This window comes from Pelophylax lessonae (genome assembly GCF_965119305.1).
Source record: "Pelophylax lessonae genome assembly, chromosome: 2".
NCBI classification, from domain to species: domain Eukaryota; kingdom Metazoa; phylum Chordata; class Amphibia; order Anura; family Ranidae; genus Pelophylax; species Pelophylax lessonae.
The window spans coordinates 111694998-111718368 of NC_138769.1; the positions used below are offsets into that span (position 1 = coordinate 111694998).

Sequence of the window (23371 nt, forward strand, 5' to 3'; positions counted from 1 at the left end):
AATGGTAAACATTTTTCATAATCCCTTTATGTATTAAAATGGCCTGTCATGGATAAGGGCACAGTCTTTGGTTATAAAAAAAAAAAAAAAATGTCTTTAATCTGCTTTTCTACTTCTATTTCACACTCCGATCTAGATTACAGGCAGTGTCTGAAACAAATGCAAAATAAAATATTCCCTTCATATGGACCCAAAATATATATATAAAAAAAATTTTTTTTGTCAAATGTTATCATGGATATAGCAAACTGTCCAAGGCCCTTTATACGATTTTTGATCACTGTGCTGACATTATATGGAGATTTTTTTTTTTTTCTTTTTTCATTGAGGAATCAACTAAAGCAGCTTAGCAGTACATTAATACTGAGACAGCATCTTACACTATTAGTTTAACACTGAGGTGAAGGCAGTGGACATTGATGTGACAACAAAGAGGCATCGCTGACAGGACCCGAGGTTTATGTCAGTCCAATCTCTTCCAGTACGCTTCGTGGTGTCTCTGCTTCCTATGGAGGAAACACAAGGAGGACTACAATCAGACCAATACATAGCAGCAGGATAAGAAGCAAGTTACAGTACAGAGGCAATAGACAAACTAGAGTATTAGTTAGCGGATCACGATGTTAGTTATTTCCAGCCATGAGAAGGATAAGGTCTTCTACACACTAGCTGTATCCTCCTAGTGCAGCCACATTCAAATAACAAAAGCATAAACACACTGCGACAGGACCTGAGGGCAATTATTACCCGAATCTCCCTACATTTGAGGTTAAATGGATAGTTCCCTTTTCATAATGAAATTGTCTGAAATAGACCAAAGTTCCCATTTTAGCTCCAGTTGTAGGGAGCATTTCTTGGTACTCTGAATGGAGCACCTGAACCAAGTGGACATGGTGCTATTTTTACTTTGCACACACAGGGCTGGATTTCTATCTGTAAGGGCTCATTCACATGACGGCAGTCCCTACAGTGTGAAGAACTTCTTTTTTTTATGCTTCCAGAGCAGCATAGAGCTGTGTGCTGTCAACAGAGATGCAGCGGCTGCACTAACCTACCCGCATGTCAGAGTTTGAAGGTACACAAGGACAGGAGCGCGGTCCCAAAAAGCAGACAGTGTACAGATGGCGCTGTGGACCCATCCCTGCATACCTGTTATACTCAGATGTGCGGATGTGATTCCATACAGCCAATGTGTCTCCATAGACCAACATGGGCTGCCTGCTCACTACTCCAGAAACACGAAAAAAAAAAAAAAAAACTCTTCATGCTTTATGGGCCCCTGCCCGGTGTGAATGAGCCCTTACAGTTCAATAAGCCCATATTTTGAGATATTATTATAGTGTTAAAGTACAGTATTTGTAAAAACCCTAACAATGAACTTCTATAATTTGCTCTCCTTTGGTTAAGGCTGCATTCACACTTTCACGTAGCGGGAACAAGCCATTTCATGTGTCTCACATAGGGAAGCCCAATTACTTCACAAGATGCTCTATGCACGTTTGTCACCTGAAAAGAAGCTCATGCTCATTTTTGGGCATCAAGTGTACCGCATTTTTAAAATATGTGATCCCATCGCATGACTGCATCAGAATCACATCGCGTTTGGGATGCCATTAAAGAATAACAACACCCAAAAGCACACCACGTGTTGTGCCGCTATTTGGGAGCACAGGCAGAATCACAGCCTAAACATACCATTGAATGTGTTTGTTTACATCAGTTCGATAAGTGCAACTTATCTCTAAGGAGCACGGAACACCTTCCCCTTAAAGCTATTCTTCAGTCACCTGTGGAAAAATGATCAGACCAGAGGTTGGAGAGGTTACCTGTCAAAATCAGGTGCCCGCTTACCCCAAAAGAATAACGTGCCAAATGGGAAGGAGGGGGGTGTTGGGTGATCCTGTCCTAGGGCAACAGTTCTGATTCTCTATAGATATAGTACAATTATTGGGTGTTGTCATCCTAGGACAGGAAGAGTGTTACTGGCAGGATCACCAGGTAAAAAGCCTAAAAAAAAAAATCACCACATCCAAGGATCAATAAACTGCATTGAATTATACTTTTGTTCTTGAGTTTAAATATGCTTTAAAATAATTTTTGACATGCTTTCTCGTCTATATTTCTAGTTTTATTAAAGGCAGAGATTTGTACATTAGCGAGATCTCTTTATGGTTCATTGTGCCCCTTTCTAATGTGCATCGAAGACAGGGTAATAACCCTGTCAGGTTTTTATTGCTTTGAACTTTCTGGGTTCCCACCAAGGGGGAACCTTGTTTTTATTAAGCAGCCTCTCCAGAACAAGTTAGCTCTTTGAATAGATTTGGTCTCTCCACCTTTTTGAACAAATAAGTGTTGAAACTCCAGTGCCTATTGAGAATGTCTTTAGGAGGTTTTGGGTGCAGTCTGATTTTCTCTCACTTCCTGTTGTATGTAAATGACAGCAAGATAAAAGAGAAGTATGGCCAAAGTGACCCGTTCTCAGCTGGCTGACACCACTCAGCTGGTCCAGGCTCGGGGGAGATCCTGACCAAGCAGACTGTATTTACCCAGAAGCCTGGACTGGCCCCTGGCTCAGCCCCTTAGTGATCTGCCAAGATCCTGAGCCAGCCCCTCCTGCCCCCTCCACAGCCAGCACCCCAGTGAGTGCTGGAGGAGAGAGCAGAGAGCTGCTGACGGACAATCATGTCTTTGTCCAGAGCAGAGGGGGAGAACTGAGTGATCAGCAGTGTTTTATCACTCAGTTCTCACTGCAGAGCCAGCAGGGGAACGAAGCTGCGTCCCCCTATATTTCTTTTTCAATACGGAACTTCTCTTTTAAGGGAAATATTACCCCAATAAAACACAGATAAGAAAAGAAAAAAAAAACGGACAACGATTTCAACTCTTTCATACGCTATTCAAAACAAAAATGAAAAAGTTGGCAAGTTATACTTTACTTTAACTATTAATAAATGTCATACAGTTTACAGAGAGAATATTGCTTTGTTGAGTTGGCTAACTCGAAGACCTCCCTTGTGAGAAGATACAAGTAAAGCGCAACCGTTGTGCAGCACTACAAAGCAGGAGGCAGAGCCTGCATTTGGAATGGGTTAAAAGAGACCTCCACATATATCACTGCAAATTATGCATAGAAACAAAGTAGTACACAAATTGATGAGCTCATTTACATTAAGGAAAATGGAAAAAAATGAAAAGACTAAACACTTCAATTAAATCCACAGAGCGATTGAAACTGCAATAACCTTTTGCGCTATAACAGATTAAATTCTTCAACTGGAGGAGACCTCGCCCTAGGTCTACACTGCCTCCTCCATTTTCAGAAAGCCACAGGCATGTCCAAATTGATATTCTATTGAGTAATTAAATATACTTGCATACTACGGAAAATAAACAGTAGATTGCTCACTTAATTTTCAACAAGCTTAAAATGCATGTATGGGCAAAATAAAAAAACATATTCATTACATCTCTCCAAAACATGCACATTTCCCATGTTTTGTCTCCTAGAAAACACTTGGTAATAGTGCCAGAAATCCAGGAAGCTCCTTAATTCCTGTAGCGAGTCCAGCAATATTATCAGCTCTAACCACTGCTCAACTGTGAACTGGTAGCACAGCTCTTCCCCGTGCTATGGAGATGAGAAGGGGGTATGTTCTGTTGTCCTAACACACCTCCTGTTCTATGCTGACAATAAAGGAATTGTGAAAAACTGTACAATGTACCCCATACTCATTCACATGGGGGGTGGGGTCTGGGGTCACAAACACCGCCCAGCGTTGTCGGAAAGAGGCTCTTGTGCCCATCAACATGAGGAGAAGGTGCTTTGGGGTGGTGGGGGCAGAGCAATAACTTGCAGACCTGATAATCAATTTAAATGTCTTTTTTCTTTACAAATGTTAATTTTGCTGCAGCAGGTTCTATACATGGTACAGATGCACCACTTTACAGCGAGACTAAGGGGACTCCCCAGGCACTGTATTTAAATACATTTTTTTATTCTCATTGTTTCACTTTAGGCATCATTAAAATCACTGCTCCTTTAAAACAATCTTTTTTTTTACATTGATACATGTCCCCCAGGGCAGTATAAGCCTTCAGAATGGGGACTTTTGATTTTTCAAGTTTGGGTTCCAAAGACTTTAAAAAAAAAAAAGTTTGCGGCTCAGGTTCAAACTTTTTCTCTGTTCGGCCCATCACTACTGGTAAACTGCAACATATTACATTATTGTTCTTTGTTTTAGTAACACATACAGTGGGTACGAAAAGTATTCAGACCCCCTTAAATTTTTCACTCTTTGTTATATTGCAGCCATTTGCTAAAATCATTTAGGTTCATTCTTCTTCCTCATGAATGTACACATAGCACCCCATACTGACAGAAAAACACAGAATTGTTGACATTGCTGCAGATTTATTAAAAAAGAAAAACTGAAATATCACATGGTCCTAAGTATTCAGACCTTTTGCTCAGTATTTAGTAGAAGCCCCCTTTTGATCTAATACAGCCAGGAGTCTTTTTGGGAAAGATGCAACCAGTCTTTCACACCTGGATTTGGGTGTGATATATGTAAGAAGGTGCTCTTGTCAGATGAAACCAAAATCAAACTTTTTGGCAACAATGCAAAACGTTATGTTTGGCGTAAAAGCAACACAGCTCATCACCCTGAACACACCATCCCCACTGTCAAACATGGTGGTGGCAGCATCATGGTTTGGGCCTGCTTTTAGTCAGCAGGGACAGGGAAGATGGTAAAATTGATGGTAAGATGGATGGAGCCAAATACAGGACCATTCTGGAAGAAAACCTGATGGAGTCTGCAAAAGACCTGAGACTGGGACCGGAGATTTGTCTTCCAACAAGACAATGATCCAAAACATAAAGCAAAATCTACAATGGAATGGTTCACAAATAAACATATCCAGGTGTTAGAATGGCCAAGTCAAAGTCCAGACCTGAATCCAATCGAGAATCTGTGGAAAGAACTGAAAACTGCTGTTCACAAATGCTCTCCATCCAACCTCACTGAGCTCGAGCTGTTTTGCAAGGAGGAATGGGCAAAAATTTCAGTCTCTTGATGTGCTAAACTAATAGAGACATACCCCATGCGACTTACAGCTGTAATCGCAGCAAAAGGTGGCGCTACAAAGTATTAACTTAAGGGGGCTGAATAATTTTGCATGCCCAATTTTTCAGTTTTTTATTTGTTAAAAAAGTTTGAAATATCCAATAAATTTCGTTCCACTTCATGATTGTGTCCCACTAGTTGTTGATTCTTCACAAAAAATTACAGTTTTATATCTTTATGTTTGAAGCCTGAAATGTGGCAAAAGGTCGCAAAGTTCAAGGGGGCCGAATACTTTCGCAAGGCACTGTATATAATCCCCCTCTCTGCTCTAGGTAATCGGTTTAGCAGCAAGCAGTATTATAAGTATCAAAACTCCATAGAGGGGTGGGTGCTGTGCCTGTCGAACTCCGAGAAATGGATTTTACAGTAAGTACGAGAATCCCATTTTCTCTTTCGTTCATTTGACGGACACAGCGCTCCATAAATCATAACTACTGGGACGTCCAAAAGCAGTGCCAAAGGGAAAATAAGGGCTGGGGAAAATAACCCAAGGCTAAACATAAGTGCCCTTAACTGGGTCGCAGGAGCCCTGTCTGAAAAAATAAAAGTTTAAAGAAAAACACCCCTCAAGAGGGAGCAGCCCCTCTTAAACAGCAGCCTGCAAAACTCTGCGGCCAAAATAAGCATCTGCAGATGCCAAAGTATCTACCTTATAGAATTTTGTGGTCGCCTTGCAAAATTGCGATATTGAATCTTGATGGAAGGCCCAAGAAGCACTCAGCGCCCAAATAAAATGTGCCATTACGATGAAAGGTGTAACCTGACCTTTAATGGAATAGGCCCGAGTCACCGTCTGTCTGATCCATCTGATGGTAGCCGAAGAAGCGGCCAGCCCTTTTCTTGGCCCGTTCGTAACCACAAAAAGCGAGTCTGACCTCCAAAAGGACTCAGTAGCTGCCAGATATACATAAATCGAACAAACCACATCCAAGGTATGCAAAGCACAAGGCAGGCAACACAGTGTCCTCATTCAAATGGAAGTCAGAGACAACTTTGGGCAGGAATGATTGACGGGGATGAAGAACCACTTTATCCCTTTGGACCACCGAATAGGGACTGAGACAGGATAATGCTGCCAATTCTGATACCCTGTGGGCCAAGGTAATAGCCACCAAGAAGGTCACACCTTCTGGGATAATGTAGACAAGGGAATCTCCCGAATATTCTCAAATGGAGATTTCTGGAGAACCGAAAGCACTCAATTTAAATCCCACCACGGCAAAAGAGATCGTACAGGTGGAGCCACATGGCGAATCGCCTGAATGAAGGCACGAACTAAAGAGTGCGTGACTGGGGGTCACTGAAAGAAGATTGCCAAGACAGACACTTGGCCCTTGATGGAAGGCCAACTTCTGATCAACGCCTTGTTGAAGAAAGATCCGAGCCACAGAAAAGGATCAAGGAAGAGCGCCAATTGACTCACACCAAGAAATGAACTCTTTCCACGTACGATGGTATATCTTGCTGAAAGATGACTTTCTTGCCTTTACTATAGTAGAGATCACTGATCCGGACAAACCTCTATCCCTCAGTACCTGGCTTTCAATAGCTAAGCCATTAAAACTAGCGACTGTAAAGCAGGATGGTAGATTAGCCTATGGGATAGCTGGTCTTCTCTGAGAGGAAGCCCCCAAAGGACATTTACGGCCAACAAGATGATTGGAAGATCCTTGCTCTTGATTCCTTGCAGGAACTGCAGAAGAAGCCTGAGCCGAGGATGATACCGGCCTTACCGTGATCCTTGGGACACCTGCGGTGTCTGTCAGAAGTCCCCATGAGCTCGTCACGAACTTCGGTATCCTCCTGTGGAGCCGGACCTGCTAAAGGAGCTGCATGTAGAACTGTGCAAACAGAACCTGTATGCAAATCGGGAGAGAGAACAGTTTATGTGACAGCACCCATTGATTCACAGCCTGTGGTTTTTGAAATTTGTCCAGAGAAGGACCACCCTGGTCAGAATTAAAATCAGACCTAGGTAAATCGATTCCCTGGACAGGTATATGGGGGACCTTAGGTAGTTTGGACATCAGCTGAACCTCTGCAGAAATTGAAACTGCACAAGGAGACTCAGGACATAAAAAACCTGAAAAGAACAAACTTTGCCCCCTTTTCTGGGTACCCCCAAAACAAACATTTTGCGGATCTCCTTGATGCTCACAAAAGAAGTCCACGGGGCCGGAAATTAGCAAAGATGTCCCCCAACCCCAATAATGGGTGAGGGCAGACCTTCATGCTGAAGGGGTCTTGTCTGCGGGTCCATAAAAGCTAGCTCTAGGCTTGCCAGACCAAGGTTGCTTGGAACCTCCCAGGAAAGATTTGAAAGCTCTATTTCCCTTATTCTCCATACCAGATGCACAAAATAATTTTCTATGGGCTAAGAAGGAGGACCCTCACTTTCCTTGATTGTGACAGGAAGGTATTCTTCCTCCCCGTGATACCCTTAATAATGTCATCCAGGGTAGCCCCAAACAGGTGATCACCTTGAAAGGGCAGATCAATGAGAGCTTTCTTAGAGGCCTGGTCTGCAGACCATCTCTTAAGCCACAGCACGCACCTAATCACTACTGCTGAAAACAGAAAGTTTGGACAGCACAGGAGCTGTATCCAAAGCTGCATCACAAATAGACTGCAGCCCATGGACACTGGTCCACTAAATCAACATAAAAAGCGGGGACCTGCTCACTCCCCAGGCCCTGGCGCAAAAGCTTGGCCCATTCAGTTAGGGTCTGAGACACCAGGGCTGAGGCAAAGACTGGCTGCAATGCCGAACCAGCCATAGTAAACATGCTGCGTGCCACAGCATTCCATGAGGGGGGTCAGTGGGGGAGATGGGACCTTGAGACTCCATAAGAAAAGAAAGATCTTGCAATACAAAAACGATCTTTTGGCACCACTAAAGAATCCCCTCAAGGCTCAGGCTACCTATCAGCAGAAAGAGAGAGAACAGGGACCCAGGAGGACTCACTCTACCGACCAGAAGTGCGCAGAGAATTTGAATACAGCATAATCATGGACGCCATCCCTATTCATTAGTCCAGGGCACAGGAATAGGAAACTGAGGAAGAGGAGGAGCTTAAGCATCTCTACGAGGCTTCGGTTATCTCCAACGTCCACCTGGGCTAAGGAGAATGGCCCCTATGATATCATCGGGCTACACAAACATGGCCGCAAACCGGAGACCAGCCAGACTAAGAGATAATGGCCGCCATCAACTACAGATGCTGAAGCATGCTGCCAGGATCTTCCCTGCGACCTTTGCAATGCTGCACTCTCTGCAAGGGAACGCCCCCCTTAATGTAGGACACACGTTTAGGGGTGACTCCGTTGGGCACTCTGCACTGGGACCCCCCTGCACTATACCAACACTGCAAACAGTAGGGCATGCACCTAGGGGTCTCCTACACTGGGGACCCCTCCAGACTACAAGGGCAGGATGCACACTATCGCAGGACCCTTACAGAGTGGGGATAGCAGGGGAGAACCCAGGGGTCTCTGCTGCATCTTCTGCCCTGGGACCCCCACCAGACTTTAGGTCCAGACAGGGGGGAAAGGGAGTATGGGGAAGCCCAGCTCACTGAGGGATTTAAGGATGGGTGGAGGGAACCTGCAGGCAGGTCTGACCATCCCTAGAGGTTACCTACGTCCACCCCAAAAAAACACCAAAAGGGGAGATAGGGGGACTGTACTTACCCTTCCATGGAGCGGGTAACCCTCTAGACAGAATCCTTGCCACCGAAGTAGGGGAGCTGTCGGCCAAGTGACCGCTGCGACTCAGACCCAAGCCTGGTAGCATGCAACCCTGCAAGACGTTTAACTCGTGGGCCAGCCTCTGCCTGTGAGGCTATGTCGTGGCCAAACTAGCGTATAGATGCGGTCTGCTCGCACACGCTTGCTGGCTGGGCTGGATGACTGGATCTAGATTATCCAGCCCCTCACCCAGCCGGGCAGTTGATTGTAGATCTCCCGAGAGAAAAAACATAAAAGATGTAAGAAAGGAGAAAAAAAAAAAACAAATTGCTAGGACAAGATATCCCAGCCGAGAGCCTAGGTCCTTACTCCTGACTAGACAGATTAAAACTGATTACCTAGAGCAGAGAGGGGAGTTATTTACCAAGCTGAAGACGGCCCATGGGCATAGCCAGGTGTTTCTGCCTAGTCCTACTGCTGGAGGAGGCAATATAACCCAGTAGTTATGATTTATGGAGCGCTTTGTCCATCGATGAGCGAAAGAGAAAACATTCTGTGTAGAGGCACAAGGTACTATGTTTAAAGGTGAGTATGGGGTACTATATGCAATGAAAAAGCATTAGGGAGTGCAAAACAGAGCAACAAATGGCATTGTGATCATGAAGAGATTCCACACAACAAAAAAAAGTGTGAGGCACTGTAAACAGACATGCATTGTAGCAGAGGCACTGTGCAAATGAAAAAAGTACAAGGCACTGTTATGTTGACCTACATTTCAACTACTGTGAGTGCAGTTGAAATCAGAGGTTTAGCTTTACTTTCAGTTTCTCTGGAAATCAATGTGTATATAAAACAAGAATCAAATCTGGTGTGAAGACAGAATAGCTTATAAGATGGTATTTAAGTGCATCTCCATCTTTCTATTACCAGATCTGCCCTTGTAATGCAGGACAAACATAAGTAGCTTTTATTATATACAGTGCGTACCATATACAGTATCTCACAAAAGTAGGTACACCTCTCATATTTTTGTAAACATTTTATATCTTTTCATGTGACAACACTAAAGAAATGACACTTTGCTACAATGTAAAGTAGTGAGTGTACAGCTTGTATAACCGTGTAAATTTGCTCTCCCCTCAAAATAACTCAACACACAGCCATTAATGTCTTAACCGCTGGCAACAAAAGTGAGTACACCCCTAAGTGAAAATGTCCAAATTGGGCCCAACGTGTCAATATTTTGTGTGTCATTATTTTCCAGCACTGCCTTTACCCTCTAGGGCACGGAGTTCACCAGAGCTTCACAGGTTGCCACTGGAGTCCTCTTCCACTCCTGAATGACGACATCACGGAGCTGGTGAATTTAAACTCTTTGATGGATATTGCTGTAACAACCAACTTTATATATGTATATAACAATTTTCATAGCACTTACCACATTCTTGTTTGTTTATCAGTTAGATTAAGCTCTGTGTTTTCCTTAAGGCCCCGTTCACACTGGGGCGACGCTACTTCCCGGGACGACCTCCGAGGTCGCGGCGCGACCTCGGAGCGGCCGGCACGGGCTCCGGGTCGCCCCAAAGAAGCTCCGGACCCTTTTTCTAAGTCGGAGCGACTTGTGTCGCTCCTATTAGAACGGGTCCATAGCTTCTCAATGCAATGCGACCTACGGCAACCTGTCAGGCGACCAGGTCACCTGACAGGTCGTCCCTGTGTGAACGGGGGCGAAGACGGCAAAATCGGTTGGAAACTGATGTGTAGCTAACACATATAGTTGATAAATGTATTTATTTGATGCTTTTACATTTTTGTACTAAATAAACGTTTATATTTCTTATATATGTGATGCCTCTATTCTTACTCTGTTTTCCTCTTACTTTGTATGAACACCCATAAAGTCCCACAGCCCATACAAGTAAATATTTCCTGGTGGATGTTAGAGACCTTGCGCTCCTCCACCTTCTGTTTGAGAATGCTCAATAGGGTTTAGGTCTGGAGACATGCAGTGGTCATCTTGGAGGTGTGTTTGGGGATGTCATCATTTTGGAATACTGCCCTGCAGCCCAGTCACCAAAGAGAGGGGATCATGCTCTGCTTCAGTATTGTCACAGTACATGTTGGCATTCATGGTTCCCTCAATGAACTGTAGCTCTCCAGTGGTGGCAGCACTCAAGCAGCCCCAAACCATGACACTCCCACCCCCATGCTTCACTGTAGGCAAGACACACTTGTCTTTGTACTCCTCACCTGGTTGGGGCCACACGTGCTTGACACCATCTGAACCAAATAAGTTTGTCTTGGTCTCATCAGACTACAGGACATGGCTCCAGTAAGTCATGTCCTTAGTCTGCTTGTCTTCAGCAAACTGTTTGCGGGCTTTCTTGTGCATCATCTGTAGAAGAGTCTTCCTTCTGGGACGCCAGCCATGCAGACCAATTTGATGCAGTGTGCGGCAATGACAGTCTGATCCCCCACCCCCTCAACCTCTGCAGCAATGCTGGCAGCACTCATACATCTATTTCCCGAAGACAACCTCTGGATATGACGCTTCGCACGTGCACTCAACTTCTTTGGTTGACCATGGCGAGGCCTGTTCTGAGTGGAAACTGTCCTGGTAAATCACTGTATGGTCTTGGCCTCCATGCTTTAGCTCAGTTTTAGGGTCTTGGTAATCTCCTTATAGCCTAGGCCATGTTTATGTAGGGCAACATTTTTTTTTCAGATCCTCAGAGAGTTCTTTGCCATTTTGAACTTTCTTTGACCAGTATGAGAGAGTGAGAGCGATAACACCAAATTTAACACACCTGCTCCCCGTTAACACCTAAGACCTTGTAACACCAACAAGTCACACGACACCGGGGAGGGAAAATGGCTAATTGGGCCCAATTTGGACATTGTCACTTAGGAGTGTACTCACTTTTGTTGCCAGCGGTTTAGACATTAATGGCTGTGTGTTGTTATTTTGAGGGAACAGAAAATGTACACTGTTCTACAAGCTGTACACTTACTATTTTACATTGTAGCAAAGTGTCATTTCTTCAGTGTTGTCACACGAAAATAGATAATAAAATATTTTCAAAAATGTGAGGGGTGTACTCACTTTTGTGAGATACTGTATATTTGGACACAGGCACAATTTTAGTTTTTTTTTTAGGTATTTACCAAAATATATTTCAAGCTATAGATATATAATGGATATGGGCTGAAAGTGCACAGTGTGGTTTTGCATTTGGAATCTATTGCTGTGAACCTACATCATGGGTTGAAAGGAGTGGTTCGTGCAAGTGAAACAGGCCAATGCAAGGCTTCGAAAATGAAACAAATCCATCAGACAGATAGCAGCAACATAAGGAGTGGCCACATCAACAGTTTGGTACATTCTAAGGAAAGAAAAACGCACTGGCGAGCTCAGCAACATAAAAAGGCCTGGATGTCCACGGAAGACAACAGTGGCGGATGATCACAGAATCCTCTCTATGGTAAAGAAAAACCTGATCACACCATCCAGACAAGTGAAGGACACTCTCCAGGAGTTGGGCATATCATTGTCAAAGTCTACAACCAAGAGAAGACTTCACAAGAACAAATATAGAGGGTTCACCACAAGGTGCAAACCATTCATAAGCCTGAAGAATAGAAAAGCCAGATTAGACTTTGCCAAAAAACATTAAAAAAAAAAAAAAAGCATTCTTTGGACGGATGAAACTAAGCCTAATCTGTACCGGAATGACAAGAAGAAACCTATGTGAAGAAGACTTGGAACAGCTCATCATCCAAAAGCACACATCATCATCTGTAAAACATGGTGGAGGCAGTGAAATGGTATGGGCATGAATGACTTCCGCACTGGGTTATTGGTGTTAATTGATAATGTGACAGAAGACAGAAGCAGCTGGATGAATTCTGCAGTGTTTAGAGATACAAGGTCAGCCCAGATTCAGCCAAATGCAGCAAAGTTGATTTGACGGAGCTTCACGGAACAGATGGACAATGATCCAAAACACACTGCAAAAGCAACCCAGGAGTTTTATTCTGGTGGCACACAGAGCCAAAACTATGAAAATTGTGCCTGTGTCCTAATATATATGGACCTAACTGTATCTTGTTTTCTTACACAATCAATGAAGTACTCATTGTGGCCATTTGGAAATGTTCAGTTTTGGCTTGTTGCTCTGCACTGCTGATACAATAAAATGTTAAGCCTGGGTTAATACTGCATAGTCCATCTGAAGAGAGCACTTCAAGACTCCAAAAACCAAATATGAACATTTCAAAACCCTAAAAAGGCATAAAACAACAAGATAACTAAAGAATACACATTGCAAAGTTGATCATTTCACTGCTCTGCTTTCAAATATCACATCTTCTGCAGAATAAATACACTTTAAGGATGCTAAAAGTCTCTCTCACTTTCAAAAAGCACATGTATTTCTTTTCAATCCATTGCGGAGACTGTTTACTATGGTTGTTTTTTCAATGATGTAAAACATAAGCAGACAAAATCGATTGTATATGGAAGAATTAGTCCACTATGGCTACCCAGTGGATGGACGCATGGGTCATTGACCAGATATGTAGCAGGAAAGTACATTTAAAGTTTCACAGCCAATTCCATCCCCTGCTACCAATACTCAACCACTAAAGAGAAAAGATTTATTAACATAATAATAGAATGGTGATGTTTATATTAATATTGAAAGAAGACTTACTTTAGCATCCTAAAACAAGGGCAGAGCAATGAAAGGGAAAAAAGATTATATTAAAATAGTAATTAAACAAGTTTAAGAACATCATTAATAACTTGTCAAACAAAAGAGAAAAGTAATGAATGGCAGTGACAAGAGCGGACTAGTTTAACGATTAAATTGTTTTTATTTTATGTGACTCACCCAAACATTCCTAGCTCCATATACCTGCTACATACACATTTCCAGAAGTTTGGTAGGATAAATAATCTGAGATTTAGGCACCAGGCATTACAATCTAGCATCCAGTAAATAGTATAAAGGAGCCAACTAGCTTCCAATGACAAAGGAAAAAGACCTTAAAAGGTGCCAGATTTAAGACAGTTAGCAGAATTACTTACTTGGCATCTAGGCATATGCACTGTGTGTATATATATATCACATTATCTTACAAAAGTGAGTACACCCCTCACATTTTTGTAAACATTTTATTATAACTTTTCATGTGACAACACTGAAGAAACGACACTTTGCTACAATGTAAAGTAGTGAGTGTACAGCTTGTATAACAGTGTAAATGTGCTGTCCCCTCAAAATAACTTAACACACAGCCATTAATGTCTAAACCGCTGGCAACAAAAGTGAGTACACCCCTAAGTGAAAATGTCCAATATGGGCCCAATTAGCCATGTTCCCTCCCCGGTGTCATGTGACTTGTTAGTGTTACAAGGTCTCATGTATGATTGGGGAGCAGGTGTGTTAAATTGGGGGTTATCGCTCTCACTCTCTCATACTGGTCACCGGAAGTTCAACAAGGCACCTCATGGGCAAATAACTCTCTGAGGATCAGAAAAGAATTGTTGCTCTACATAAAGATGGCCTAGGCCAGTGATGGCGAACCTTGGCACCCCAGATGTTTTGGAACTACATTTCCCATGATGCTCAACTACACTGCAGAGTGCACGAGCATCAGGGGAAATGTAGTTCCAAAAAATCTGGGGTGCCAAGGTTCGCCATCCCTGGCCTAGGCTATAAGAAGATTGCCAAGGTCCTGAAACTAAGCTGCAGCACAGTGGCCAAGACCATACAGCGGTTTAACAGGACAGGTTCCACTCAGAACAAGCCTCGCCATGATCAACCAAAGAAGTTTAGTGCACATGCTCAGCATCATATCCAGAGGTTGTCTTGGTGAAATAGACGTACGAGTCCTGCCAGCATTGCTACAGAGGTTGAAGGGGTGGGGGGTTAGCCTGTCAGTGCTCAGACTATACGCCGCACACTGCTTCAAATTGGTCTGCATGGCTGTCATCCCAGAAGGAAGCCTCTTCTAAAGATGATGCACAAAAAAGCCTGCAAACAGTTTGCTAAAGACAAGCAGACTAAGGACATGGATTACTGGAAACTTGTCCTGTGGTCTGATGAGACCAAGATAAACTTGTTTGGTTCAGATGGTGTCAAGCGTGTGTAGCGGCAACCAGGTGAGGAGTACAAAGACAAATGTGTCTTGCCTACAGTCAAGCATGGTGGTGGGAGTGTCATGTTCTAGAGCTGTATGAGTGCTGCCGGCACTGGGGCGCTACAGTTCATTGAGGGAAATATGATTGCCAACATATACTGTGACATACTGAAGCAGAGCATGATCCCCTCCCTTCGGAGAATGGGCCGCAGGGCAATATTCCAACATGATAACGACCACAAACACACCTCCAAGACAACCACTGCCTTGCTAAAGAAGCTGAGGGTAAAGGGGATAGACTGGCCAAGCATTCTCCAGATCTAAACCCTATTGAGCATCTGTGGGACATCCTCAAACGGAAGGTCTCTAACATTCACCAGCTCTGTGATGTGGTCATGGAGGAGTGGAAGAGGACTCCAGTGGCAACCTGTGAAGCTCTGGTGAACTCCATGCCCAGGAGGGTTAAGGCAGTGCTGGAAAAAAATGGTGACCATGCCACCCACTCATACAGTCTTCACCAATGGGGTATTGACTTCATCTCCTTAGGAGTAGCTAGGCAAAATACTTGTTAAAACAAAAGCATTTACATAGACACACCCATGGGGGCTGTCCCACTGGTCCAATACCCCCCACTGCAATAGCCATCCCAACCCAGTTTGTCTTCTGCCTAGTTCAGGAGTAGTCAGGCTTCCCTGTGCTGGGGCTACAGTCTCAGCCTTCTTCTTCTATTTTATGATTTTATTTTCTGAAAATGTCATTTTTTTCTTTGCATTACTAGCTGTTTATTTTGTCAGCTTTTAGTTAGTCGGATCTTCGGATGAAGATGGATTTTGCGGAGCTGGGATTCGGACTGGTCGTCCTGGTTATCCAGGACAGAGGATCAGATGGAATCCCAGCCCGCCATTGAGCGTTTCGCAGGCTGTGTGTTCGCCCTGGCCTCACAAACGACCCATCCCTCTCCTCAGGGATGCAGCCTTGTGAGGTGGCTACCTCACCGGACACATGCACGGTTCGTCCGTGCACTCCTGATGTCCTGCGTTTTTGGCTGGCGGCACTCCCCTGCCATCTGAGGGTGGGCGGTTTTCCGTTTGATATGAAGCACCCCACGCCATCGGGTACAGGTAAGTACACTCTGTGTGGGGCCTCTGTCTGGGGTCGGCAGTCCTATGTGTCTGTGGTGTCCCTGATGTCTGTGCGTTTTAAGCTCCCTGATCCCGGTCCCTGCGGGGGTTTTCTCTCTCACAGCCAACGCTGTGTGGGGTTTTGGGGGATCCCTCTCCTGTGTCACTAAGGGTGCTTGGAGGTACAGACACGTCCGGCGACCGCTGCGGGGTTAAAAACCGCCGGTCCGCCATTTTAGGTGTGGGCAGCATGTCTGGCTTCACTGTGGGCGCTTATACAGCATTGTATGTAGTGTATTTTGGCGCCTTGCGGCGCCATCTTGTGTGTGGCAACGATCGTTCAGAGCACGTCGGTGGCCATTTTGCCGAAGCCTCCCATCCATGTTTCCTTAGCCTGCAGCCTCAGTTCAGCCTCTACGGTGACATCACTTCCTTCCTTTACTCAGGAGCGACCAAAGGAGCTGGTAACACACTTGTGAGGCTCTGTCCTGCTGTCCTTTCTTTTCCTCCATTGTGCAATCTTCCTGGCTTCAGTTTGTCCCTGCGGGGGGTCTGTGTTCCACAGTCATTGTAGCGGTGTGCTGCGGGGTCTGCGGCGCACTTGCAGGGCCAGTACCTTAAAAAAAAAAAAAAAAAAACTTTTTTTGCAATGGAATCCCAGGACAGCAAATTCCCTCCATCCTTGTGGGGGATTCAAGTTCTTCTGAATCCTCTACTCTGACTAATTTGGCTGTTGTTGTGGCGACTTTGGTGTCCAAAATGGATGTGCTGATGTCTGAACGTGCTGCTAGAAAAAGGCCTAGGATTTCTTTTTCTTCTGATTCTGAATGTGACATGGTTGCTGTAGGTAGCGTACCCCTTTCGGGGTCTCGCTCTTCTCAGGACCCGCAAGAGTCTGAGGGGGAGGCGGAGGTTACAGGGGTGGATGATTCCCCCCCTGGGACGCCAGAGGAACACGCAGCTATGGACGCACTGATTTCTGCCATTAAAGAAACACTACATTTAGAGGATGAGCCCAATCCTCCGGGCATTGTGTCATCTTTTGCTACACACAAAACCCGCAAGACGGCGCAGGTTTTTCCCTGCCCCGCTGAGTTTCATCACACTGTGAATGAGCAATGGCGCAATATGAAACACATCTTCACGGTGCCTAAAATGTTTCAACTTCTCTATCCTTTTGAGTCTACTACGGTTGCACGCTGGTGTGTGGCTCCTCAAGTGGATCACACTGTGGCCAGATTTAACAAGGCTACTCTGGTTCCTACCGAAGATTCTCCTGTATTTAGGGATCCTACGGATAGGAGGCTGGAATCACTTGCCCGCCACACCTATGTGGTGGCGGGTTCCATGCTCAAGCCTATTTTTGCCTCTTTCATGGCGGCTCAGGCTGTGGCGGACTGGACCAAGGTGCTCAGACACACACTCGTGGCTGATTCTGCCCCCCCCACTACCGTGGAGATGGTGGACCAGATTTATCAAGGGGTCATGTATTTGTACGATGCGGCCTTAACCACTAAAGCCCCGGAAGATTTTACCCCCTTCCTGACCAGGGCCTATTTTGAGATTCGTCACTGCGTGACTTTAACGGACAATTGCACGGTCGTGCGATGCTGTACCTAAACTAATTTGACATCCTTTTTTCCCACAAACAGAGCTTTCTTTTGGTGGTATTTGATCACCTGTGTGATTTTCTGATCATGCGCTATAAACAAAAAAAGAGCGTCAATTTTGCAAAAATAACAATCTTTTTCACATTTTTTTATATGAAATTCCCCAAAAAAAAATGTAAAAATCAAATTTTTTTAACATTTTTGGCCAATTTGTTTTATGCTACATATGTTTGGTTAAAAAAAAAAAAAATCGCAAAAATCGTATTTTGATTGGTTTGCGCAAAAGTTAACGCGTTTACTAACAAAGGGAAAGATTTTTGTCATTTTTGTTGTTTTTTTTTTAACGAGTAATGGCGGCGATCTGCAATTTTTTTTGCGGGACTGCGACATTGCGGCGGACAGATCGGACCCTTGACTGACATTTTTGACACTTTTGGGGTTACCAGTGACATTACTGCAGTAATCAGTGCAATACATATGCACTGTTACTGTAAAAATGACACTGACAGTGAAGGAGTTAACTGTATTGGAGAGGGAGGGGTTAAGTGTGTCCTAGGGGCGTGTTTCTAACTGTGATTGGCTGTGGCTACTAGTAGAAGAACAGAGATCAACGTTCCTACATAGTAGAACCATCTGATCTCCATTCTTACACAGGGAAGAATGACAGGCGGCTTTGTTTACATCAGCCGCCTGCCTTTCTTCCGGTGTAACGGACGATCGCGAGTGCCCGGCTGACATCGTGTCCGCCGGACACACGCGCGGGGGGGGTACGTGACCGTGCGGGAGCGCTCACTCGCTCCCTAGAGCCTCATAGGCTAGCGATGTAGTACTACGTCGCTTTGCCTGTGAGGGGCTGACCGCCGCAGTAAATAGTCGTGCGGCGGTCGGCAAGCGGTTAAATGAGGCCTCTTTGGCTGCACGCCTGTCCAGTGTCGCGGTGCTTAACCGTCGGCTGATATGGTTGAAGAGCTGGTCAGCCGACCAGAAATCTAGGAAGCCGGTGGCTGGCATTTCCTATGCATGGTCTCGCCTTTTTGGAGAATCCCTGGATGAATTGGTTAAGGGAGTCACTGGGGGCAAGAGCACTCTGCTGCCCCAGAATCCTAAGGGCAAGTTTTTCCGTGGCAAGCGGGGTCCCGCCTCTAAACCTAATCAGGGGTCCTTTCGTGCCTTCAAGACACAGTACAAGGGGAAACCCTTCAAGTGCCAGGGTGGCCAGAGAAAGCCCTGGGCCGGGAAAAAAAAATCCGGCCAAGCTGGTGCGGCGACTCAGTCCGCCTCTGCCTGAAGGGGCGCCCTCACCCATTTCAGGGGTGGGGGGACGTTTGCGCGGTTTCCTCCAACCTTGGCTGCTCCGAGTTCAGGACAGGTGGGTTCAGGAAATCATTCGATTAGGGTACAAGATCGAATTTCTTTCACGGCCGGCAGACAGATTCTTTCCCTCAAATCTTCATTTGACCCCAGGGCGGTTACAAGACCTGCATCAAGCGGTACAGGATCTCCTCGCTCAGGGGGTAATCATCCCGGTGCCTCATCGGGACAGGTTTCGGGGGTTTTACTCGAATCTGTTCACTGTGCCCAGAAAGGAGGGCAAAGTGCGTCCGATTCTGGACTTGAAAGCTCTGAACCGCTTTGTGCGCGTTCGAAAGTTCCGCATGGAATCGCTCAGCTCAGTGGTGGCTTCTCCGAGTCCGGGAGAATTCCTGGCCTCTATCGATCTAAAGGATGCGTATCTACACATCAGAGGTACCTCCGCTTCGCTATTGCGGAGGATCATTATCAGTTTGTGGCGTTAACTTTTGGTCTCGCTTCGGCACCAAGGGTCTTTACCAAAGTGTTGGCGCCTGTTCTGGGCCTGTTGTGGGCACAGGGCATTGCGGTCTTGGGATATCTGGACGATCTGCTGTTAAGATCGAGTGCCAGCCAGAGCCTGTTGCGCGATCTGTCCACTACAGTCCAGACGCTCCGGGAGTTCGGTTGGACCATCAACGTTCAGAAGTCGACCTTGTCTCCTTGGGTTCGTCTCCCATATTTGGGAATGGTTCTGGACTCTGCTCAAGCGAAGGTGTTCTTACCGGAGGACAAGCTCCGGACCCTGCAGACCGAAGTCAGGTCCCTCAGGGACAACGAATCCTCGTCACTCAGGACCTGTATGCGGTCCCTGGGGTTGATGGTATCGGCCTTCGAGGCGATACCGTTTGCACAGTTTCACACGCGGTCTCTCCAAGCGGAGATCCTGGCCAGGTGGGACAGACTACCTCAATCCTTGGACCTGAGAGTGTCTCTGAGTCGCCAAACCAGAATGGATCTCTTGCAGTGGCTTCAGTCCCCGGCTGTTTCGGAAGGGAAAACCTTCCGGCCGTTACTATGGACGGTGATTACTACGGATGCCAGCCTGTCGGGCTGGGGTGGCGTCCTGGGCAACCTATCTACCCAGGGCACTTGGTCGGAGGAGGAATCCTCCCTTCCGATAAACATATTGGAATTGAGAGCGATCAGGCTGTGCCTGCTCCATTGGTCGGATCGTCTTCAGGGCCGTCCTGTATGGGTGCAGACGGACTATGCCACTGCGGTGGCGTACATCAACCACCAAGGGAGCACCAGGAGTGCCTGGGCGGCCCAGGAAGTGACCTGTATTCTGTCTTGGGCCGAAACTCATGTCCTGGCGATATCGGCAGTGCACATTCCGGGTGTGGAGAATTGGCAGGCAGATTATCTGAGCCGCCAGACCCTGGACCAGGGGGAATGGTCCCTGCACCCGGAGGAATTTCAAATGCTGTGCGCGAAGTGGGGATCCCCGGATGTGGATCTGTTCGCGTCTCGGCTAAACTACAAGGTGGAAAGGTTCGTGGCAAGAACGTGCGATCCTCTGGCAGATGCCTCGGATGCGCTGGTGGTGCCTTGGCATCAGTATCGTCTGATCTATGCCTTTCCTCCGATTCAGTTGTTGTCCAGGTTCCTTCGCAGGTTGGCCTCGGAACAAACACTGGTGATTCTGGTGGCGCCGGACTGGCCACGCCGGTCCTGGTACACGGACATCGTTCACCTGGCTGTCGAGCCTCCATGGCGGCTGCCAATGCAGGAAGATCTGCTGTCTCAGGGACCGATCTTCCATCCTGCTTTACAGTCACTGGCTTTAACGGCATGGCTGTTGAAAGCCAGGTCCTGAGAGACAGGGGTCTCTCCTCAGAGGTTATTCCCACTTTACTCAAGGCTAGAAAAGCCTCGTCCGGTAAGATTTATTACCGTACATGGAAAGCTTATTTTGCCTGGTGTGAGTCCAGGGGTTTCTCTCCTTGGCGAGAGTGTTGGCTTTCCTCCAGTCTGGTGTGGACCAGCGCCTTGCGTTGGCAACGATTAAGGGCCAGGTATCTGCACTGGCTGTTCTTTTCCAGCGCCCTGTGGTGTCTAATTCTTTGATTCGCACCTTTATTCAAGGTGTGCGTCACTTGGCCCCTCCTAGAAGGGAGCCTCTACCTCCATGGGACTTGAACTTGGTTCTGTCTGTGTTACAACGTTACCCGTTTGAAAACATCAGGGAAATTTCGTTGCCTCTGCTGTCTAAAAAGGCTGCTTTTCTGGTAGCAATCACTTGTGCTCGCAGAGTGTCGGAGTTGGCGGCGTTGTCTTGCCGCTCCCCTTACCTGGTGGTTCATAGGGATAAGGTGGTCTTGCGACCTAACCCGTCCTTTCTTCCAAAGGTGGTCTCAGATTTTCACCTTAATGAGGACATTGTCTTACCTTCGCTCTATGCGAATCCTAAGCATCCTAAGGAGATTGCCTTGCATTCTTTGGATGTTGTCAGGGCGATCAGGGTTTACCTGTCGTCGACTGAATCCTTTCGAAAATCGGATTCTCTCTTTGTCCTTCCTGAGGGACCTCGGAAGGGTATGGCTGCGTCTGTGGCGACCATTGCAAAATGGATCAGACAGACAATTGTTCAGGCCTATTCGTTGAGGGAACGGGTACCACCCTTCCCTGTCAAGGCGCACTCTACCAGGTCGGTGAGTGCGTCCTGGCCTTCCGGCATCAGGCCTCGGTGAGCAGGGTGTGCAAGGCTGCGACTTGGTCATCAGTGCACACCTTTTCCAAATTCTACAAAATTGATGTTCTGGCATCAGCTGATGCCTCCTTTGGCCGCAAAGTTCTCTGTGCAGCAGTCCAGTAGGGCAGTGGTCCTCAACTCCGGTCCTCAGGGCCCACTAACAGGCCAGATTTTAAGTATTACCTTGGGGAGATGCAGACTAGAGTAATGCAATCACTGAGCAGCAAATTATATCACCTGGGATGTATTTCAGTTATCTTGCAAACTTGGCCTGTTAGTGGGCCCTGAGGACCAGGGTTGGGGACCAGGGCAGTAGGGGACCCAGGTTTTATTGCGGGTCCCTGGCTGTTGGGGTTGTTTACCCCCTTGGTTATTTGCTTTCCTGGGTTGTTGCTCCTGTTGAGCCTTTTTGTTACCCAGAAGGTTCACTTGCTGTTCTTGTAAGGTTCCTTTCTCTGATATGGGTACTGCGTTGCCTTTTCTGATGGTTGCGTTTCCCACCCCTCATGTCTACACTGCTTTGGGACATCCCCATTGGTGAAGACTGTATGAGTGGGTGGCGACTGTCGGAGGACGTAAGAGAAAACTGAATTTTTGTAAAATCTTACTGTAAAATTCCTTTCTCTGAGTCCTCCGACAGTTGCCGCCCCCGCCCCTCTTTTGGGGTTCTTATACACTTAACTGCTTGCTACCAAAGTGAGTTGGGATGGCTATTGCAGGGGGGGTATTGGACCAGTGGGACAGTCCCCATGGGTGTGTCTATGTAAATGCTTTTGTTTTAACAAGTCTTTTGCCTAGCTACTCCTAAGGAGAGGAAGTCAATACCCCATTGATGAAGACTGTATGAGTGGGCGGCGACTGTCGGAGGACTCAGAGAAAGGAATTTTACGGTAAGATTTTACAAAAATTCAGTTTTTGGCTCAATTTGGAGATTTTCACTTAGGGGTGTACTCACTTTTGTTGCCAGCAATTTAGACATTATTGGCTGTGTGTTGAATTATTTTGAGGAGAAAGCAAATTGACACTGTTATACAATCTGTACACTCACTACTTTACATTATAGCAAAGTGTCATTTCTTCAGTGTTGTCACATGAAAAGATACAGTATAATAGTTACAAAAATGTGAGGGGTGTACTCACTTTTGTGAAGGCACAGCTCAGTGTACAGCGCTGGAGGAGATGGCAAGCAGGCAGGTAGGAGCACTTTAGTGCAGAAGAGACAGTGCATGTGTTCTTGCTCAAAGTTTTTTTTACAGCGGGACATTAGTTCCCCTTTAACCGCTTGCCGACCGCCGCAAGTACATATACTGCGGCGGTCAGCCCCGGCCAGGCAAAGTGACGTATCGGTACGCCACTAGCCTGTGAGCCAATAGGGGGCGAGCGCGCGCCGCCGGAGGCCCGCTCCCGCCCCCGCTCGTTCACGGACACCTCCGCGCGTGTGACCGGTGGACCCGATGTCCGCCGGTCACTCGCGATCGTCCGCTGTGAAGGGAGAAAGACAGGCAGCTAATTTAAACAAAGCCGCCTGTCATTCTTCCCTGTGTAACAGCAGAGATCTAACGGTCCTGCTATGTAGGACCGTAGATCTCTGCTGTTACATGTAAAGCCACATCCCTGCACAGTTAGAAACACGCCCCT

At 46.2% G+C, this 23371-nt stretch overlaps 1 protein-coding gene across 3 annotated transcripts in view; it reads right to left on the minus strand.

Moving 5' to 3' along the window:
- Positions 1 to 245: 245 nt before the first annotated feature.
- Positions 246 to 23371, minus strand: part of AP1S2 (adaptor related protein complex 1 subunit sigma 2) — a 177140-nt gene continuing 154014 nt past the window's right edge. For 2 of the 3 annotated variants that reach the window (XM_082248598.1, XM_082248596.1), the window contains exon 5: positions 246 to 506. In XM_082248598.1, coding sequence (XP_082104724.1) covers positions 459 to 506 — 48 coding nt within the window. In that variant the 3' untranslated portion in view covers positions 246 to 458. The remainder of the gene's footprint in view (positions 507 to 23371) is intronic. The other variant, XR_014225000.1, reaches the window with a different exon arrangement.